We start from the raw sequence: 23,120 nt of genomic DNA on the forward strand, positions 1-23,120 counted from the left end.
ATGAGTTGAGGACACCTGAGGATGAGGGTCTCTGGGTTCATAGATTATGTGGGGAAGACGGGAATGGACAGAAACTGGATGCTTTGTTGGGGCAAAGCACCTGATCCTATCTCTAATTGCCTAAGCTGTATCTCATAGTGGGTGCTGAGGTCAGGCTTCAGGCGTGGTACAGCACCTGCTCCGGCATCAGTTCCAGATGAAAGGGTGTGGCTGCATACTGATTTTAAGGATAAGCCCTCTTACTGGGGCAACAATAGGATTAACATCAGGCCCATTTCCCATATCTGTGGTTCTTCTGCAGGGACCTGAATGATGCCAGTAGCACCAGAGCCCTCTCTTACATTGGAGGCTGTGAGAGGTCAACAAACGAAGGGAACCAGTGGAAGCACCATAGACTGACATCCCTTGTGTGATGGCATGGTTTCCAGAGGTTACTAGCCTTGTGCTTGTGTAACGGTGGCACAGGAGTGAGATTCTATCTATCTTGTATAGAGAGCACTGCTTCAGAAGCATATGAAGACAATAAAGGAGGAACTCACAGAATAAACTACTAATATGCATTGAAGAGAGAGCTGGTAGGGTGCTCAGAAATTCCAGCCCCATCCTACAGTGATACTATGGTCCATAGGACCCAGCTTTGCCTCTTACTTTAGGGACACACTGATCTACAGCACAGACAAGCATGGACAAATTTGCCCTATACAAGTCCCACCAACACATGTGTGCATTTACATGCATAAGCATGCTGATACTCACCCAGATACCACACACACACACACACACACACACACACACACACACACACACACACACACACACACAAGGCTCAAGAAGGATCTAGGCCTTGTGCTCAAGGCTTATGAAAGGACCTTCCTAGTAGCTATTCTTTGGGACCTTGTCTGATGCTATGGACCCTCAACACACCTCCCTAGGCCACTGGTCATGCTGGGGCAGAAATCTACACACTCCCAGGATCATGGGAGTCTGCTAGCTTTGCCCTCAATAATTTGATGGTGTAGGAACAACATGCTACATGTCACCAAAAGTGTCTCTATGGGAACCCTGGGTGGATTGCTTTTCCTTCAGGTGCACACATCTTCCACAAAGCCTGTACAGGCTCAGGAAATGTCCTACATCTGCCACTCTTTAATTCCTGCCTGGGTCAGGGCTTGGCACATCCCAACCAGTGTGTCCTCCCTCAGGGACGCAGCAACAATCAATATGACTGTCCCAGGGACAGCTGGTGATTTGTGGATAGCAGAATCCTTTGCTCAGCAAAACACCTGTACTCATAGATGACCACTTCAGGAGACCAGACAGGAAGTGTCTGTGAAGGTATGGGGTATGGAAGAGCATAAGGAAAGGCCAGAGACAGGCTAGAGGGAGGCTAAGATCTGAGCAGAGGTCAGGATGGGCTGAGGAAAGGAGTCTAAAGCCAAGCCAAACAAGACCCCATATACTCTACTCCCTCTCCTCTGAGCTCAGTGTGTTGTTCTTGCTCTAAGGTGAGGCCAGCGCCAGGCCTCCAGGAAACAGTGTGAGGCTCCGGAAGAACCAAGTCCATCTGTCCTGGTCTGTGGGAAGTGACTGAGGCCAACCAGAGTTGATCCTTCCCCATCACATGGCAAAAGGATCAACTTGAGGACCACAAGGAAGGAGCAGAGTCTAGATCCACGTGTGTCTCCCAGACTGGGCTTCATAGAATACCTAGCTGTAAGTCAGATGGACACTGGACTCAGGTCCAGATCCATCCTATTAGTCAGAGCCACCATCTTCTCTGGATGACAGCCCATTAGTCCTGACTCACCCAAGATTACACAGGATATCACATACAAAGGAGCTGGTAGCCAGGGCAGGTGGGACCCCTAGCAGAAGGTGACAGTCACTAAGGCCATCATCCCTTCCTCAGGGATCATTCTGTGCCCAGGAAATACAACCAGGCCAGCTAGACAGGGAAGAGACAAAGGCAGGAAGGAGGCAACACCATGTTTGGGCAGCAACCTTGAGTTGACCCAGGCAGAGCACCAGAGGTATCACCATTCTTGAATCTACAATTAAACACAGCCATGGCGATTCTGAGACGTCACACTGTCACCTTGCACTCCCCTCACCTCTTCAAGGCACAGTTTCCTTCATTTTCCCACAGAACACAGGAGGAAAGGGAGGTAATGTGCATCCGTTTGCTCATTGCTCAGGGGATGCTCAGCCAGTGCATGGAGTTGGAGATCTTACATTCCATATGGGTTGACAATCCAGAGGGCCACTCTCAGACCGGAAAACAGAGACCAAGAAGTGGCCTCAGAGCAGCTTCAGCCGTGCTCAGAAGTGGTTAGGGTACATACAGCACTTACCTGTCGAGCACATAGCCAAGAGCCTTGTGCCTGACACCCGAGTACACTGAGGGGCTTGTCTCCCAGGCCACCAAGTTGGATGCATCATGAAAAAGATGAATGTTCACCAAGTCGAAGGCACTGTAATGAACAAAGAAAGGGACCTGATGGCCAAGAGCCAGAACCCAGGCTACCCCGGACAGAGCTATGCCTCTCTGTATCCCACTCTCTTCCTCAGTTCAGGATCAAAGCCCTGGGCACCCATCCTTAGTCACCACTGTATTGCCCCCCCAAGGCCAGAAGGCATGAGACCTTAAGTTATATCTCCAATAAAACATCACTCTGGCCAAGTAAACTAGAACTATTTTCCTTTAAAGAAAATGATAATATTATAGAACTTCCTGTAAGCTGTAGGCACAGCTTCAAGGAGAAGGATGCTTCCCTCTGAGTCTCTGTTCCCAAGAGCCCACACTGCAGGGATGAACCACTGTTGGGGACCTTGTAAGACAGGGGCATGGAAACAGGCTGAAAAACTGTCCTTCCACTGCCTCTGAACATGCAGCCCGAGGGGCCTCATGCACACGGACTTGATGAGGCCAGAGTGGGGTCTACGTCAGCCTTTCCAATGACCTGTGAAGCCCCTAGTCATCTCCAGCTAGCATGGACCATCTGCCTTACCAGATAATGGCTTCATACCATCCCAAAGGCGCATACTACCATGTTGCATCTTCTACAGGGCACTGGAACTGGACTTCACCATTTCTCTGTAGCAGCAATGTGAAGGAAAGCCCAATAACTCAGCCACTAGCTCCATGCCTAAGTGACCCACCCATACCATATAGGGAGAAGCTGGCCACCTCCTGGTTTGGGCCATTAGCTCTATCTTAGGAAGCTTCTGCTCCTCTCCCCCATGTCCATTCTGGACACTGTCCTGGCCAGCTCCAGTGGCCTGGGCCAGTACCTCAGCTGAAAGAGGCCAGGGCTTAGTCAACTCTGTTTTGGGAACTGAAAACAGCCATGCTTCTGCAGTTTTCAGGTGGACAAGGTAGGCATTACTATGGAGAATGCTCATCCAAAGGAAGACGAGGCTGAGACAAGTGAGTGGAGCTAGGACCTCATTTGTCTGTGCCCAATAACCTCGGGCTGTCTTTGAAGAGCTTAACTTTGAGGGCTTCCCACCAGTTCAATTGTGCAGTGGACTTTGGCACACACAGGTCATTCTTGAGGATGGATAAGAGGTCATCTGGCCTTTGTTTGTACTGAATACCTGACCCTCCAACTTACAAGGAATAGGAAACAACACTGTGCCATGTGGCATCACCCATCAACCAAAAGAGGAGTTATGGGGCAGGTTGAGCAGCAGGGTCCCTGTTTGTGAGTAGAGTCTTTGACAACATGTTTGCAACACGTACGAAAGAAGGGTAAAAATCACTCTCAAAATTATGAAGAAGAGACAGTCAATCAGATGCCATGGAACATACCAGTCAGCAATGCACCACCGCGTCCTGATGAAGCCTTTTCTTGACCATTTGCACTGAAAAGTAAAGGTTACACTGTCAACAACACCCAGAAATGGGAAGCTACAGGGTTCATCTGTGCTTATGGCACAGCTAAGAGGCGTTCCTTCCTTTGCTTTGCTTGTTTTAGGGACAATGCCTTGCTACACAATTCAGGCTGGCCTTAAACTCATGATCCTACTAGCTCTAAGTGTCACTACCAGCAGTTATATAGCATGCAATGTTCATCCATATGCAGAGCAGCTACTAGGCAGAGCAGTGCTGTGGTCTGAATGTCCCCTAACTCCTGATGAGTTGACAGCTGACCTCCAATACGATAGAACTGAGAGTCAGGGGCCTCTGAAAGGTGACCCTGTCACCAGGGCTGGGCCTTCTAGCCAAGGGGCTTGATGAAGAGAGTCTGGGCCTTTCCACCCCTTGCCCGCTTTCTGTCCCATGGGAACATGTATTTTGGCTTGCAGAGGGCAGGAAGACAGGTCCTACCTTGGACAAGGATGCAGCCCTCACCAGATACTCTGCTAGCTCCTGGATCCTGCACTGACTGGGGATCAAAAACTGGGGAAGAACTTCCTGTGGTTGATAAACTACCTAGTCCTCGGGCTACAGCAGCTAAGGGAAGGCTGGACTAAAGAAAGGGGGTGGTCACTTCTACCCTGTGTTCTCTCCCTCGAAACAAACAGTCACTATTCAGAGTTTGGGAAGCCCCTGCTTGGTTCTGAAATGAAAAAAGTAGAGAAAGCAGAGAAGGTCATGAGAAGGGGAGGGAAAAAGAGCAGGGAAGAGGCTGGACTTGCTTTTGACTACAGCTTTCCATATACTGCTGAGCCTCCCGAGCTTCCGGTCCCAAAGTTGCTGCAGCACTGCTAACCAAGACTGCTCACATGCACACAAGGAGGCTGGGCACATGAGGCTGTATGCTAAAATTATACTTGCCTGTGGGACAATGGCCTTTCCAGCACCCAATGTATATGAATAAAAGAACTGAACTTCAAATTCTACTTCACTTTTAATTTACACACCTCTACAGAAGAAAGCTGCCTCATGGCCTCTCAGTGTTGGGAGCAGAAGTCCTGTGGGCAAAGAGGAGCTCCTCCTGCATCCCCGGGTCACAAAAGCGAGGCAGGAGCAAGTGTCTTATCTCCCTAAGGAGAGCAGCCCACAGAGGGAGATCCTCTACAGTACCTGGTATTCTGTCTCGGGGACAGAAGAGAACAGCTAAGTCTGGAAAGGCTTGGGTACTTTTTGGTTGGCAGAGGACCAGGGAAGAAGGCATCTCCTCCGTGGTACCCAGGCAGGCAGAGGTAGAAGTGACCACAGGTAATTCAGTTAATTTTTAACAAAATATTCTCTGCCTTAAGAGGGCTACAAAGGGGGCTGGAGAGATGGCTCAGCGGTTAAGGGTAGTTGTTGCTTTTGTAGAGGACCCAACCAAGTTTCATTCCTAGCACATACATGGTGGCTCACAACCATTTTTAACTCCAATTCCCAGGGGTTCAGCATTCTCTTTTGACTTCCCTGGACACCAGGAACATTCATGGTGCACATACATACATGCCGATAAAACATTCATACACCTAAAATAAGTCTAAAAGAACAAAAAGAGGATCTAGAGATGTAAGGTAGGGTAGTTTTGTGCTCAGCATCTTATTCCTTTGCATAACAGAAATAGCTCAGTTTAACTCCATGACACTCTGAACCACACCCTGTAATCCTGTAAATCATTCTAGTTAATCTCCTTTCTAGATAGATAGATATTTATTTTATATGTTATGTTCCCTAAAGAGCCCTAACTAATACAGTTACCATTCTAACTAATATAGAATCTACACTGAATGTACTTATGGTACAAAGGTACCTGGCCATCTCTCCCAAGATCAGGCATCATGCTGTGTGGTCCTGCACTTAGTACACTCCTAGCATTTTGATAGTTCATGTATGCAGCACAGCATGCATCCCTCAGGCCTACACTTGTCTCAAGGTCCAGTACGTACAGGCTCACAGCATATAGAGCTGTACACGGAACGGTGTGCTCCACAGGGAAGATCAGCCACCCTAGGGTCATTCCCCACGCCCCAAAAGTTCCTCCAGAGAAGCAGCAATCCCCAGTCCACCTGCAGCCACACTTACAAGCTCTGACCCCAAACTGAACACCTTCACTTTGTCTACTGTTATATAGTGGACAACAGCTTCACTGCCATTGCAAATGGAAGATATTTGTGAACTGAGGGACCAGAAATTATTTTCTCCTTAGTTTTCAAATTTGTGTAAATTAAGGCACATACATACATTTGTGTAACTTGAATACACACATATGCATATACTGTTGTACAAATTAAATTTCCATAATAGAGCATTGACTTCAACACCAATTTCTAATTGAATGCACAACAAAAAGTGCACTTTTTTCTAAAAAGGTGTTGGTAATAACTGCAATTAGAATTCTAGCTAGATGTGAGACTTTCCATAAGTGGCAGGAGAATCTCAAGAAAAATACAGTTAATATTTGTATAAACCAACAGTTTGGTAAAATATTTACAGAACATCTTGCCTCTGAGGCACACTGATCACTACAGCTATCACCACTCAGACTTCATTGCCAACACTGTGACAGAATGGAAAGATGTAGCTACTACCCAGGGCATCTGACACTCCCACAGTGTATGGCCTTGGGTTTGTCCATGTCCCAGGTCTGAGCTGAGATGCATCTCTGTCCTTCCAAGGGTCAGTGGGCTCTACTTAGCTACTTCAAAAGACAGTCATCCTTCAGCATCCCACACTCCCTTCAGTGACCTGAAAGGAGATCTGCAGAGCAAAGCTCTCCCTTCAACCAGGAAGAAATGAGCTCCAAACTTCTCAGACTACCAGTGACCAGAAGAAGGGAACAGAATTGGGATCCACTTCCTTGCTCCTGGACCAAGGTTCCATCTTTCTGACAACTCATTTCCCTTTTATGGTCAAGTATGAGCACTTAGGTAGTTGCTACATGGGATTAGCCCACAGGAGCACCCCCCATCCTCCATCAAGAGATCATTGGATGCCTTTTTGACAAGGAGACTCCTTAAAGGAAGCCTCCCGGAGGCCCTCTATGTACAGTACACACAAACACATGCAAAGGACCTGACACATGCACATGTAAACACACACACACACACACACACACACACACACACACACACACACACACACCTACTTACGACTGTGGTGTGGAGGGTGGGGAAGGCCCACACAGACAGGCATGGAGGCAGGAACCCAGGCCCTAGTAAAGGTCTTGGAAGGCCTAGAAGCTCCCAGCTACAGAGCTCTCACCTGGCCATTGCAGAAGGGAGCAGTGTGCAGAGGGTAGGTGGAGCTTGACTTTGATTATGGGTCACTATCAGGAGCCATGTTCTGGGACTTTCCTCTCACTGACAACCTTCTGAAACTTTCACTTACGAACTCCTCTGAGCTGATGGGGATGGCAAGGTTCTCATATCTCTGGGGTGGTGGCACTCAGGCTCTCACATGGCTTCTCCTCTCTTAGAGGGACCATGGCCACAGAAACGGAACCCACACAGGCCCAAGAGGGTGACACAGTGCTCACCTCGTGTGGCCTCTGCTCAGTCCCCTGTTAATAGGGTTCCTTGAGCGGGCAGATGGATTGCGAATCCAGGCAGCTTCATCTACTGAGAGAGCATAAATCGCAGCAGAGAAAAGAGGGGATGCGGGAGGTTATCACCAAGCGGCCCCACTGAGGAAGGCCTGCTTGGAGCATTAGTGGAATTAATTCATCTTTCATGGGCACATGCAGCAGGGCCTGTGATCTATGGTAACAACCAATTTCTCACCACGGCCAAGAGGAAAAAAATGACTCGGTCCGATCGACTACACAAATCTGCTTTTTAAAAATGGCCTCGCGTTATCTGGAGTGTTGCTCCCAGAGGCGTCATTTGAAATTCATACCGAGCCAGAAGCACCCATAAATCAGCAGAGAAAGTTTTGTTAGTTTTAGAAGCAGAGGGCCGTCATTATTTGGAATTGCATTATGCCTCCATCACAGTAATTACATTTAGATTATCCTTAAGTGATGGCAATAAAAGAAAGAGAGATCAGTCTTCAACTAATTCTCTCCCCTAAATGTGCTGGGTGCAACAGCGGCCTGGCAGAAGGCATGAAGGGGCAAGCCTGGGAGGGGATACAGAGGGTCTAAACAGAGCTGTCATTGGTGATTTCGGCACTGGAGGCCCTGTCCTAACCTGGGGAACACAGCGTGCTCTGTGAGGTTCCAGGCATTAAGAAGCACCACAGAACTGACGGAGAGTGTTGGAGTTTGTGGCTTTAAAATGGCATTTTGTTTCTGTTGATTACTGTGATGAAAGGAAATGTGAGAGTGCACTGGCAGAGTCCATGACATAAGGTTGATACACAGAACCCAAGACACTCCGCAGTTGAGTAGTCATGGTCCTTGCAGGCCCCGGAGCCAGCCACCAAGGGGTCTGGTAACCAGCTGATAATCACGGATAGCAACTTGCTCTAAGTGAAGACGAGGGCCCACCTAAAGACATCCTGTGGCCTTTCCATGATGAGAGTTCATTCTTCAAAGATATTTCCTAGGGGTGGTGCTGCACATTCCTAATCCCAGTGCTCAGGAGGCAGAGGCAGTCAGATCTCTGTGAAGCCACACAGGATTACATGATGAGACCCTGTCTCAACCAAACAACAGGGATGTGTTCTTTCCTCTGCCTGCAGACAACATGAATGAGGTCCTGGCCAGGTCTGCTAAGTACAGGATGGGATGGACCCTGGCTGTGGTCCCTTTCCTATGAGAGGGAGTCAGCCTCTCATAATCTGTCCTGATGCATGTCATACTTTGCCAGTGCAGTGAGGGGACAGAGAACTGGTCTCAAGAATAAAGAGTATCCTCCCTATCTGGGTGTGGTAGGGCACGGGCAAGACCCCCAGATTTCACAGACCCTGCCTCCTGAGGCCACCAGCTTCAGTGAGCAAGAAAAGCATTAGCCAGAGAAGCCTTGAGGCATCAGGTAGGAACAAGGAGGCCCTTGGAAGAATTCAATAAGCAAGGGCTGAGGGCTGCTTCGGACTGGGGGCACAACTCTGCAAGAGCCTTTCATTTGATGTCCATCGCCCTAGCCTTTCCCCTACTCCTGTCCACTCAGGATACACTTTGCTGCGACGTACATCTTGAGTCTTCAGTGTAGCAGATGAAGCTGTGGTGGGGGTCCAGCTCTGGAGTTCAAGGAGTGATGTGTGAATAAGACAACAGGGAGGCTACACATGGTTGTGGGGGGATGAAGGCTACAACACTGGGTTCTTGTGGGGAACACCACATGCCTGCTGACACGTGCAGAAGTATGGGAGAGGCATAATACAGCTGTACACCCAAGAATTAAAAGCACAATGCAGGCCTCATCAGAGACCAGGCATGTTTGGGGCTTTTAGAGACACTGACTTCAGGAAGCCTACTGGGGAGTGCCAGGTGAGGGCCTCAGTATAGTCACATGAAAGACACGGGCAGTGTATATAGTCATAGCTTCACTCTAGTGGGATGTGGCCCACATGGCTGCCTATCTGCCACACTTCTCAGTATGTGAGGTAGTTTAAAGAAGTATTTAAAGGGGGGGAAAAGAGATGCTTGGTGGGGGGGGTATCTCAAACACTGCCTCCCCAGGGAACTGGAACATACACTACACCCTGTGCCTATGCTCAGCTCTACCTTTCAGTGCACGCCACCTGCCCACAAGGGAACATCTCGAAGCCAGAGTACAGGACATGTGTCGTACTACCTCAGCCAGCCCTGGTTTCTAGGCCCACCCAGAACTGCCCCAGCACCCATCATTTCTACCTGGACCCCTCAAGCCCTGGCCATTTTGAATGAGAGATGATACCCAAAGAGATCCCAAAGAGACCTCTGGGGTAACTGGGATGAGTCCTGGGCAGAAGCCCAAACTCAGCAGTAACTAGCTAGACTCTAAAGCTGGCATGTTGGCTCATGGCTTTTTCATGGGAACATCTATAGGTCCTCCCATCGAAATCAGCAACATTCAAATTCAGGTGTCATTATATATGGGCCACATAAGGCTGCAACCTTCCCTGACACCCTCCTCCACCCTCAGGAGGCCTGAAGCAGAAGGGCCAAGAAACTGAGCTAGGATAGACCTAAGTCAGCAGAGGACAAGAGATTGGAAACATCCCTGACCTGGAGACAATGGATGGGGAAGCCAAGCCACAGGCTGGCAAGAGACGGCCATGATTGTTTCATGCAAGGCACAATTATGATGCAAGTTAATAAAGTTGTGGCCTTGCTAAAAACAGAGCAAGTGAACTACTACACGGTGCAGCCATCTCATGAAAGAGAACCACAGAGCAGTCCTTGGGACTGGTTAGAGTGTCCTCAACAACATGGCAAAGGTGGGACATGTATGAACAGCTAGCAGTCATCAGAGCCAATTCTCAGTTCCTCCCACCTCAGCACCTAAAAACCTTCCAGCCAGGGCATCCAACATCTACTGTATCTTAACAATGATTCAGGGCAAGTATTAAAATGAAGCCTGAAGGAAGCTACTCACATCTCAGTAGAGAGGCAGAAAGCAGATTTTGGCTTTTTAATTTCTAAACTCTATCAAGCAGGTGCAACTGCTAGCATATATCATTAACCCACCAATTCTGTGTTAGCTGCTGTGTGGTCTCCGGGTCTTAACCCTCACTCCAGCAACCCCCAAGGAAGGTGAAGGTGTGCCATGCACATAGTTCCTACACAGCATGGCATATAAGATACAGAGCACAGTGACTCCTAGCCACAGTGTCAGCCCAAGAGAGAATGAAGACATTTTCCTTGTCTTTGCGGAATGATTCTCCTGCCTGCAAGTGATGCTTTAAATTAAGTAACAACAAAAACCTGAGTTCTTAGGTTCTCTGTGCCCTTATCCAGGGCAGCTCAGATCACCCCAAACTCCAGGGAAAGCAGTCCTGCAGTGTGACAGTGCTGTGACTGTTGACAGTGGAGGACAGTCCAAACCTACACCACCTCTGACTCACTCATTCTGATAATCAGTGTGCTGATGAGGAGTCACCAGTCCTCACACACCTCAGGAAAGTAGTCTTGTGGGAACTTCTCCTTCTCCAGCATGGGCGTGCTCTCCAAAGTGTCCGAATAGATCTCCTTGCCAGTGACTTTCTTATACTTCTTAGCTGGAAAATATAGGACAATACATGAATTAATACCATCATGACACCCTACGGACTAGCCACATGCTACCGGGGAATGCCAGGCCCTACCACAGCAGCCCCTGGGTCAGAGGGATGTCTCCAAGCAGGCAAGGGGCCAACTGCTGCTCCAGGGGCGCCTGTGGCTCATAAATTCTTGTTCCATGACCTGGAACCTGACACTTTACTTCATTATCCCCTAAGAGCTCCCAGCCTGCAGATTTACAGGGGCTAATTGGCACCCTCTTTGAAAGCCGTGAATATATTTAAGAGGGCTGTGGAATTACCATTCACTCAGACCTTCACATGAATTTATTTAATAACATCGATTTCCTCTTCACACACGAACGACATTACTCATATTCCAGGGAACAATTTTTACATGAGATGTAGACAGGGACACAGGGCAGGCACTCTTTAGACCTGCCTTGCTAGCTGCCACCCTGCCCGTCCTGGACTGACAGCACTGTGACAGGCCCTGGTCTGAGTCCTTCCACAGGCAGGCCTGAGAGATGTCCTTTCTATGGACAAGTGTCCCACATTCAGTGATAAGTATAAGAATGTATTTCTCACAGCCCTTGCAGGCAGGACAAGAGAACTGTTAGCCTTAGAAAGGTACCAGAAGGTTCAGGCAACATTTGGTCCCCAAGGCCAGAACATAGCCCAGACAGCCTTGTACCCTGGCTACCAGTCCTAGCACCTCAAGATCCCCGAGCCAAGAACAGAAGCTCTTGGGTTGTCAAGCAGGTTCTTGGAGACTAGCCTTGGACCAGCAGCTGCCAGGACTTTAGGGATGTCTTCACATGCTAGGAGCAGTAGGACTTTCACAGTCTGGAGTGCTTTCCATAGTAGGGATAAGAGCAGGACAGCAGCAGGAGCTTGCTCAGGGATTTAACTCCAGGGATAGAGGGTGAACCCAGGTAAAAAAGTTTTAGTCTAAGGAAACCACTAGAGTTAGGGGACACCTTTGGGTCTATGATCTGGTTTGGTTTGTACTGATGGCTCATAATGAATGCAACAGGGACCTTAAAGCCCATGGGAGCCTATCCAGGGACATGGGCCTCTGATTATATTCCTCAGATTTAAGCGGATACTAGAGAACATAGGTGTGCTTAGCTTAGAAGCCAACACCACCCCCTCACTGCAGAAAGGCAAATGCATTCCACACTCAGAGAGAAAAGGCCTCAGCAGAGCATGGAGCCAGCACCTGGGGTGGGTAGACAGGGTCAGACAAGTCTCAGTGAGCCCTAGGCTGGGGCAGAAGTGCACTTGGCCCCAGGAACATTTGCTACAGATGCCCATCAATCCCAGAGGAGGGTATTTGGCAAATACAGTAGTACCCAGTTATGCTAGGTTGGCCAAGTGTCTGGTGGAACAGCACTGGGAAGCCTGAGGAGTGGAAGCTTCCACCAGAGGCTGAAAGTTCAAACAGACACTCCTGGGGTACCCAGGCAGGTAACTTTCCCAACAGACTTGTCAGTGGGCTATCTAGTGCCCCTCCACCAGACCATGATGCTAAAGTGTTCAAACTTTATCTCTTGTTATCACATCCATCCCCTGGTGAGCCCTGTGCTCTTGAGATGAAAAAACAATGACAGGGACCCACTTAGACAGGGAAGAGGCTAGGCAAGGGGCAAGAAGACACACACACACACACACACACACACACACACACACACACACACACACACACACACACTCACTCACTGCTTTCAAACACTCAGTCTATTCCTGTGGATCAGCTGGACAGTCAGAACAGTCAGCCATATAGTCAGAGAAAACCACACACCAGTGAGAGAAGACACTCTATAGCTCGGCTCATGGGTACAGAAAGGGCTATGCTACATAGCTGAGGGGATGCAGTCTATATATGAACATAGGTGGAGGAATGGCAAGGGTAGAGGAGCGCCATTGGGCTTAGAAGGAATCCAGAGACCATCTTGTTCCCTGAGGATAAGGACGAAACTGGGATGGAAGAGCACATCTTAAAAATGTCATTTTCAGAGGCAGTAGAGACTGCATATATACCTGTCCTACACTGTCTACATCGACCAGCTACCCACTGAAGTCCAGTGTACTTCAGGCTTTGCTTTCCATGCTACAGTGCTACTGGTTTTGACAAATTTACACAAATGCCATGTACCACAAGCACCAGCTTTTCTGTCCAAATTGTCTTCTGTGCCCAGACAAATCACTTCATTCCACCTAGACACATTCTTCATGTCTTTAGAGTTCTTCCATTTCCAGACAGTCACAGCTGGGATCCTGTAGTGTACAGCCACCAGGCCAGCATCTTTCACCTGCTCACTTCTCTTGGTGGCTAACCAGCATCCCTCTGCAATGACACACTGCTCATTTTTCTAGTTTCTCATTAACTCTGATGCATGCTGGGGGCCAGGGGCAGGGGGATAGCTGATTTTCTTTTCCAGTGGAGGACAGTCATCTCTGTTGCTAGTTTGCTGACAGTATTTGCTGCATTCTGCCATATGCTTTTTCTGCATCTACAGACCCAGTAGGTTTTCTTTCTTTAACAGATGGTATGAACAATTTTATTGGCTGATTTTGGAATGTGAAGTCAATTGCACGTCTAGAGTAAACCCCAACTGTTCAGAGTGCATAATCCTTCTTACACATTGCTAACATCTTCCTGAGAACTCTTGCATTTTATTTTCATGAAGCAGCCTGTGGACCTCCCTCTTTCCAATGTCTCCGTCTGGTTTGGAGATTGAAGAAGTGCTGGCTTTGCAGGATAAATCATGAGGTTCTCATTGGCTTGTATCTGGGAATTTTGTAGAGAATGCTGTCGTTTCCTCTGTATATTCACCAGCGAACCCATGGGGCCTGGCCCTTTTCTTCAGAAGGTTTACAGTTGCAGGTATTTTCAACTGCAAAGTCCTTGCACAAGTATTCAGACTGTGATGTTTCTGCAATTGCTCCATCATATTATCAGACTCACAGGCACAGGCTTGCTATGATGCGTGGTTACTACCCTGGTATCAATGGTAGTAACTTACTCATTTCTGTTATCAATATTTTGTGTCTTCTTTTTTGTTCTTGGTTCATGGGGCTAACAGTTTATCAATTGAATAGATTTTTTTCTAAGAACCAATTTTCTCTGAATCCCTGTATTCAATTCCATTAATTTTTGCTTCCACTCTTTACTTCTTTTTTTTTTTTTTCTGTTTATTGGGAATTTCATTTTCTACTCCCCTGTACCTCAATCCTGGGCAGATTAACCACACTTAGTTTAAATTCCCAGTCCGGTCACTCCAGATCTCTGTCATATTTGAGTCTGTGTCAGAGACTTGGTTTATCCCCTTAACCTGACTTTCAAGTCTGTAGCATGTTGTTGAGGACAGGACATGAGCTGCTGGGTTAAAGAAGCAGACAGATGTGCTTGGCTGGGGCCGTGTCCCTGGCTACTATAGTGTCAGACACTCATCTCCCTTTCCCCCCATCCTAGTGCTTGTCTCTGCTGCCTGAGGATTTCCAGTGAGGCATCTTCTCACAGACTTAGAGCAGCACCTTTCTTTCACTTCATCTGCCCCAACCTGTGATCCTCCCACTGACTGGCAGTCCTGCATCCCACAAGACAAGAAGACTAGAAGCTGGGTTGGGTATCTCAATTTCTTGGCTAGATGGGTTCTGATGAGAGTCTAGTTAGCTGGGGACTTGAAGACAGGCCCTGTGAAGCAGAAAGGAATCCCTGACCTTGACTTTGAGGTCTCTGTAAGACACTCAGAAGAAAAACTCAAACACATGGATCCCAGGAACCTTCCTCCTGAAGCTCATCCACACCAGCATCCTGGACCCAGTGGAACCCTGCTGCATGTACCCACCAGTTGCAGTCCCACAGGTGTGCCTGCACCTACCTGTCTGTGGTGGGGAAGGAGGATAAGTTTGCCCGATGACCTTATTTCCTGTTGGATACAAACAGAGCTGTTCTGCTTGCATCTGTGAGAATGGGAATTACGTCTTCCTAACATTGTATTTTGGACCAGAAAGTAGAAGTCCCTCTATCTTTCTTTGCTTTACTTTGAGAGAGACTCCTTAAATTTCTAACTGGGTTCTTGCTTTTTCAATTAGGGTTACTAATTCTTAAATCTACTCAAGATTTTTCAAATTATAGATTTCTTGGTATAACTGACATCAAGCCAGGAGAGTGAGTACTTGCCCATCCCAGCCCGAGATGATCCGCAGGCTCTATCATTGCCAGCAGCCACCACCATTTCAGGTCACTATGTTTGCATAATCAACTCTCATCCCAGAAAGAAGCATGCTAAGCACATGCCTGCACTGGCACTGCTTCAGACCCTACTCACAATGGGAGATTTTGCAGAGTGAACTGTGTATTATTAGCAAGGCACAATATGACTGACTTTATTTAGTAGTAAAATATGTATGCAAATGGTTTCTTATGAAAACGGTTCTATGGATTCAGAACCTTTTGAGTTTGATGTTCTTTTTTGAGGTGGGGGAGTTGTTTTCTTCAAGACAGGCTTTCTCTGTGTAGCCCTGGCTGTCCAGGAACTCACTCTGTTGACCAGGCTGGCCTCGAACTCACAGAGATCAGTCTGCCTCTGCCTCTGCCTCTGCCTCTTGAGTACCGGTATTAAAGGCATGTGCCACCACCACTCAGAGATGTTCATTTTTAAGTGGCTATTCTGTGTCTTACCCTAGCATCATAGACATTAGCCTGTATCTGAAAGTCACTGCTGAAGACATGTATTGGTTGGTACCTGATATGTATGGAGTCCTGGAAAAGCTCTGGCCACCTCATTCTGGTCACATGGTTGGTGAAAAAGACAAGTGCTGTACTTGGAAGAAGCTGCAGAATCACATGACAACCACTTTGCTGACCAGCATCAAGCTCATCACAGGCTGGGCAAGTCGCTACAGCAATGCAGAAAAGACAGTTCCTCCGTCTCCTAGGGGGGACTCTTTCTCTGGGTGAGCACTAACAATGAACCTCAACCAGCTGATCAAAGTGGTTATGTCACTGGTTACAAATACCTGCCAAAAAGTAACTTAAAGGAGGATTGTTTTGGCTCAGGGTTTGAGAATACAATCCATCATGGCAGAAAGTCTTAGCAGGGGTGGCGGCCGAGGTGGTTTGATGCTCTGATGGCAAGAACTTGTTCACACCTGGAGATCAGGAAGCAGAATTGGGCTATATCTCAATGCCAGACTCAAGTCCCAGTACCCTCTAGCAAGGCCCCACAGTCCAAGGCTCCACAACTACCAACCCAAAACACCAGCTGGGAACTAAATGTTTAAATGTATAAAAACATTTTATATAACAGTTACTTTCACAATTGTCATAAACTTAGTGACTTTTCCAAGTGATGTGATATGGCCCCAGACTGGCATGGAGTTCAAAAAGGTTCACATACAACAGAAGCAATAGCATGGAATAGGCAGTTGGGGCCATAGAGAAATCCCTCCCACTGGGGTACAGGTGCCCCCAAAGACTCCAGCTCAGGGAACTGTAGAAAGGGCAATCTTAGCAGTGACAAGCAGGCCAACAGTGCAGGGCCAGCACCAGCCACTAAATGAGAGCCAGCATTTTCCACAGCCACAAATATATCCACTTCTGATTCTGAAATACCCTCCTATTCCATTTCACTTTCTCACATTTCAAAGTGCATGGGTAGGAAACTATGATCTCCTCTGAGGTCCTATAAGAAAGCTAGAGTTAGTGGGGTATGGTAGCATATGCCTTCAATCCCAGCACTCAGGAGGTAGAGGCAGGAAGATCTCTGTGAGTTCGAGGCCAGCCTGGTCTACAAAATGAGTTTGAGGCCAGCCAGTACTGTTAAACAGAGAAACCCTGTCTGAAAAACAAAAAGAGCTAGAGTCCACTGAGATGGGCAGAGGCTTTGGCATATGGCATAGGACAGGCAGAGCAAGTCAGTGGCATCTCCCCTCAAGGAAGCCAGGGGGCCAGGTTTTCAAGATGTGCAAGTGACATCAAACCCAGACCATACAGGGCCTTTTCATGACAACAAAGCAAAGAGACCTGGAGAGGACAGACCAAGGGACAGGCTGCAGAAACAGATCATGAAAGCCAGCACAGATTCTTACCTTTAAAGTCAAACTGGTAGATGTTTTTTAAGGATTCGTGTAGAAAATAAAAGCTTCCTAGTGCCTGTAGGAACAAAGAGAAAGACAGGGTCAGGGAAGTACTGGTTCTCTACTATGTGAGGTTCCAGGCAACAAAAGAAGCTTCTGCAAGGAGAGCAGAGGAAACAAATTGTCATTCAGTCCCAGCAGCTGAGGCAGAGGTGGTCACAAGCTGGCCAGCACCCACCACCTCCTATTTCCCAGAACAGGGCAGTGGTAAACTAGTCAGCTCCAAGTAGTACTGTTCAGCCAACGAGCAAACAGCTGCCATGTTGCTACCCCAAGCTGTCCATGCCAGGTTGCACACATTTCCAGGAGTTGGATCCTCAGGAGATCCAGGTTCATCTCCCCAGAGTCACTCATCTGATCCCATAGCTTCCCACCCACCAGCATCTACCTCATGACCACAACACAGGCACAGATGGGATTTACTATTATGAAAAATGGAGTTGGAAAACAAATAGCTTCAATAATTAAAGACCAAAGTATAGAAGTTAATCAGTTCCCACCTCAAATGTCCACTCAGGAATAGTATGGGATCCTCCACTAAAGTGTCCACACAGTAAAGTTTGGTCCCCCAGCTCAGTGTCCACAAGGGAACAGATCTGGTCCTCTAACTCAGTGTTCACATAAAAGTCTGGTCCCCAGTTAAATGTCCACACAAAGTTGGTCTGAACCCCAACTCAGCATCCCCACAGAATAGTCTACTTCTCCTGGCCAGAATGCCCACAAAGTCTAAGGTTTTGTCCCCCAGCTCATAGTCTACAAAGAAATAGGTCTGGTCATCCAGCTCAATGTCCACACAAGGATGGGCTTGGTACCTCTTCCTTGGCATCCACATAGGAATACCCTGGTCTATACTTGCCATCAGACCCCAACGACAGCAAAGCAGGAGGCTGAGGCCATGTCTGCTTACAGCAGAGATGAATTTTTTGATCTTTCAAAGGTAAAGCTCAAATTCTTTTGTAATACTGCTTGGTTTTAATTCCCCCCCTGGCTATCAAACTCTACAAAACCCTGATTGTCAACGCAGGGAACTCCACTCAAGCCTTGCATCCAAGGTGCCTGGTCTATGGTTTTGCACATATGATACCCCCGTGAAGCTGGACCCCTTCTGGTATATGCTTATGTGGGACTCTACCTGCTTCCTAGATACGCTGGCTACTCCACAGTGGGGTGGGAAAGGGCTTTACCAACCAACCCCTTTTTTTCTTTATGCCATCTTACATCCTTATCAATCCCCAGATATATCTTGATCATCCCCCAGTCCTCTAGTTTCCCATTTGGTTCACCTCCACATTTTCAGCCCCAATCCAGTGTCCCCTGGAATCCTGCAGTTTTGCCTTCACTCCTCCTGTCCACCCACATCCTACCACACACACATTCCCAAGGTACTCTGTGTGTCACATCGACCTTGTCTCTGGACGATCCCAGGGCTCTGCTGGCTCACGTCCTCTGTCCCCATTTGCACTGTGGCAGGAAGGCTCCCCTGCTCTGGGGATAGTCCAGCAGACCCACAGTCAGATTTTCTTCTGGACACACATGTGTCAGTGAGGCACCTTCACAGCAGAACTTGGAAGCAGCCAGCTTTCAGTTTGCCTTCTTGAGGCTGCATCCATAGAGAGACCATGGTTCATGCAGATGAAGAGGGACTGAGCCTCCTCTATGGGCCAAAAGAGAAAATTGCAGGGCTGGTCCCAGCATGAACCTAACACTTGCTCCAGGGCCACATGGCATACGCTCTGTGTAGGATGCCTCTCTCCCTGCCCCAGGAGAAGAGGAACTAGAGAGTGTAATGAAGACCGCTGTGGACACTAAGCATTGCCTCTTACGTGAGAAGGCTAACATGATAGTGTGAGGTTTATGATAAACAAATGGAAATAAGCTGTAATGCATACATAGAAACGGCAGTTCTTAGAGTCAGAAACTCCATTGTTAGCTCTAATGAATACCCAAAGTCAAAGTTCAACCCAACTTTTCATCATTCTCACCACTGTATCAATATAGCCAGAACTCCATTCACCACAGGGCACAGGGTTTGTGTGGTGGTGTACTATGGGCTGCCACCAGAAGGCCCCCAAGCACAGAGCTTGTTGATGATACACCTTTCACATCTTGGAGTATTGATTCTTAGCTTCTTCTGCTAAACAAAAACAATTAAAATAAATTTTACATATTTATAAATTTTCTGCTAATGAGCAGCATCCAGCCTCCACTGTGTTTCTGCCACTGCTATGAGTGTGGGGCAAGAGGCCCGATCCCCTTGAAGGCCAGGACAGCAAACTTGGAGCCCCTGACAAGCTCAGTGTTGGGATGCTGAGGTTGGCCTAGCGTAAAGCATTCTGGGTTCAGAGTCCCAGCTATGTGGGTATGTGACAGGGAGTGTGCAGAGGAGAGCGAGTCTGGTCAGGTGGACCTACTTGCCAGGCAGCTACACTGGCTAGAAATGAAATATTGATAGCATTTTCAGATATACTTCAACCTCAGGGGGAGTGCAAGTCACCCAGACACACTCCAGCCTCAGGAGGGCAGCATTCACAGGCACAATCTGGTCTCAGGGAGTGCAGCCATTGGTTGACTGTAACAGTGGTAGGCCCAGCTTCTACATACAGGAGAGTCAGAACAACAGAGGCCAATTACTATTTACATGTCTAGAAAGGGCCAGTGTAATACATGTGACTTTATCAGCCAAAGATAGGGTGGAGGCCACCCTCGAAGGAGGAGAAAGACAGAAAGGCTTTGTTGGGTGCCCTATCTGGATCCATTGTGTTGTCACTGGGGGTAGGGGTGGGGGTGGGGAGGAGACTCCAGAGAAGCAAATGTGAAAAGTGTAGTCAAGATGTGGAGTCAAGTGTAGTCTTGATGTGGAGTCAAGAAGCAGTGTGCTTTGGTGTACTCCTGACTCGGCCGCATTCAAACCTGGGAGTTGTCTGGTCTACAGCAGGTGCCAGTGTTGTGACCACTGCTGGGACAGATAAGTACAGGGCAAAATGGCTATAGCAGGAGACCAGGGGCCTTTTCATAGGCCAACTGTTTTTAGTTAATACAAAACAGAATTGGCCAAACAATACCTCACATAAGACTGTACCATATTGGCATCTCCAATTTCAGGGGTTTGTTTTTTGGGTTTTTTTTTTTTTTTTGCTTTTTAAAATGAACTCAATCTATGAGCAGGAAAAGGCTCTGTAAAATGCTATAATAATAACTAATCTTTAAGCCTACCATCAAACAGAGGTCTTAACTGTTCCAATTAGAATTGACAGAATAATAAACCATGAGTAGGTTGAACCACTCACACACACCTCCCCTACACCTGGCTGATGTCCCCACCCAAGGGAAGGAGGTGGCCTCACCCGACTGTGCTGCCTTCCAGGACATATACTCTCTCAGGATCAATCTCTGGCAGCTCTACTCTCTCGAGAACAAACTTCAGGACATCAGAGGCTGAGACATGACCATTTCCACACGGTGACAGAACAGCACCCGTGTGAATATGCCTGTCTTGCATTCTGGACATAAACCCAACTTGATCTTATCATATTTTCATATCCTGTGGAATTCTCCTTGCTAACACTGTGTTTAGTATTTTTGCTAAGAACATTTTTCTTCCAGCCTTGTTTCTGCTCTCACCACCACAACATTACTCTATTCCAACTCGTCAGTGGTGTTCATGCTGCACATCAGACAAGCATTTTCCTCAGCAACACAGGACACCTGCCCTGCCCTCCTGCCCTCCCCTCTTTTCTTTTTATAGACAGAATCTTGTCAGATGGTGCAGGCTTGCCTTCTGCATCAGCCTCCTGAGTGATGGGATGATAGGTTTACACTTTTCACATTTGCTTCTCTGGAGTCTCCTCCCCACCCCCACCCCTACCCCCAGTGACAACACAATGGATCCAGATAGGGCACCCAACAAAGCCTTTCTGTCTTTCTCCTCCTTCGAGGGTGGCCTCCACCCTATCTTTGGCTGATAAAGTCACATGTATTACACTGGCCCTTTCTAGAAGGTCCTTTGGTGGTTTCACAACCCCCGCCCCCCTGATCTCTCAGAAGTTGAATCTCCCAATTCAGGATCTATGCTATCTCTCCTCTCCTCTTGTGCCCCTGGGAAGTATGGTCCTCTCTGATTCCCCCAGGATCTTCCCATCACCACAAGTCTCCTCTGCAAACCCATCTCCACTTAGTGTGCAAATCTTTCAGACCACAGACCCACTGTCAATCTCTAAATTCCATTCTCTCCTCTACCATCAGCTCCAAATGGGTACTGCTTCTGCCACTGCTATTGCCCCCTCAGCGTCCTCTCCATGCAGTCGTCTACCAGCCTTCTAAAAATCCACACCTTCCGCCCTATGTTCTCCCACAGATCAGCACGCCTGTCACTCGCGGCCCCCAGCACTGCTGGCCATGAAGCATGGGCTGCCTCTGGGGTCATGGCATCCCTTCTTTCTCATCTTCCAGGTGATTCTCACAGGAACCCCTTGCTATTCCAAGTCTCCATAGAAACACTATCTCTTCCGAGCAGCATGGGCCCAAACCAGCACCCCATTTTTCCTTTAAAATGCTGCATACCCCAGCTGCCTGAGACTTGCCTCCTTACAGGGGGAAGCTCATTGAGGGCAAGAATGTGACAAGAGGCCCCCAGAATAGATTAGTACCCTAAGGAATTCCATCAGCATGGTGCCCTTAGGGTTCGGCTGGCTGGGCAGCTCTGACCTCATCTACTCCACTGTCTGCCCAAGTCTCAAAAATTACCTAAAGCACAGCTTCTGAGAAACTATGTTCACAGAAAATACTGATCATGCCCCAAAGGTAAGCCCTGAGAGGACTGGCTTTAAAACAATTTAACAGATTGAGTAATAAATCAAAGCAAAGTTATTTTAACATTCATTAGATTATAAACAATAATAAATGAAACAAAGCTTTTGTTTCAATCAATGCAGAGCTTTATTGATCCTTCCCTGTATAATAAACTCACAGGCAGCCAATCTAATTGGATGAGGCAGCATTACCGTCTGTTTCCCTAGCATTACAGGGGGAGGGCACATGGGAAAGGCTACATTTAGCATGTCACTGTCACAGGGTGTCCTCCTTTGTAACCAGTACAAACTGAGAGATGACGCATTTCAGCTCCTAGGGCTGGACAAGAGAGATGGCACAAAGCTGCTCCCTCCCCACCTCCTGACCCTCGGCACCAAGCCCCATCCAGGCTGGCTGTTGGCCCGAGAGATGCACACATAATTTCATTCCATCTCCCATCCAACAGCCGACATTAGAAGTTAATTAAATTGGTTGTCCACTGTATTCATCCACTTACAAAGTTAATGATATTCTGTCCCTGAATTAAGGAGCATTTTATAAAGCGTGCACCATGGGAGCTGGCATGTCGTACATGGGGTGCTGAACCCTGTCACAGCTCCTGGTTGTTGCATCTCCAATTAGGCAGCCTGGGAAGGGCAGGGCCCTGTCTGCCAGGGCAAAGCACAAGTCATCCTGACAGTAAGGGTAAACATTACACACAACAGCCACTTAATATCTCGTATTGGACTACAATAAATTCCACCAGATTAGTAGGCCTGTTAACATTTCACATTACCATAGTGTGGAGCAGTCAAATCAGAACAAGACAGTCTTGAAGATGGGCTGTGGGAGAGGTACATACCTTGAAGGTATGGACAGCAAAAGGTAACACTAGGCTCCTACTAGGATGAGGCACATGGTCTGTATGTATGGGGGGTACTGGTTTGTTTCTATTGTCAACTTGACAAAACTAGAGTCAACTAGGAAGAGGGACCTTAAGTGAAGAACTGTCTCAATCAGACCGGCCTGTAGGCATGCCTATGGGAGCATTTTCTTGATTGATAATTGATGAAGGAGGGCCAAGTCCACTGGGGGCAGTGCCACTTCTAGGCAGGTGGTCGGAGGCTATTTAAGTAAGGTAGATGAATAGGAG

The 23,120-nt window shown here is 47.8% G+C and overlaps 1 protein-coding gene across 1 annotated transcript in view; it reads right to left on the reverse strand.

Annotated features, from left to right (window-relative positions):
* Inpp5a (inositol polyphosphate-5-phosphatase A) overlaps positions 1–23,120 on the reverse strand; it is a 189,267-nt gene that overhangs the window by 51,317 nt on the left and 114,830 nt on the right. The window contains exons 5-8 of the mRNA XM_027409069.2: positions 17,132–17,195; positions 10,929–11,032; positions 3,812–3,864; positions 2,352–2,471 (exon numbers count right to left, since the gene is read on the reverse strand). Of these exons, the coding sequence (XP_027264870.1) occupies positions 2,352–2,471; positions 3,812–3,864; positions 10,929–11,032; positions 17,132–17,195 (341 nt within the window). The remainder of the gene's footprint in view (positions 1–2,351; positions 2,472–3,811; positions 3,865–10,928; positions 11,033–17,131; positions 17,196–23,120) is intronic.

The sequence above is a fragment of the Cricetulus griseus genome, chromosome 3, assembly GCF_003668045.3.
Source record: "Cricetulus griseus strain 17A/GY chromosome 3, alternate assembly CriGri-PICRH-1.0, whole genome shotgun sequence".
Lineage (NCBI taxonomy): Eukaryota > Metazoa > Chordata > Mammalia > Rodentia > Cricetidae > Cricetulus > Cricetulus griseus.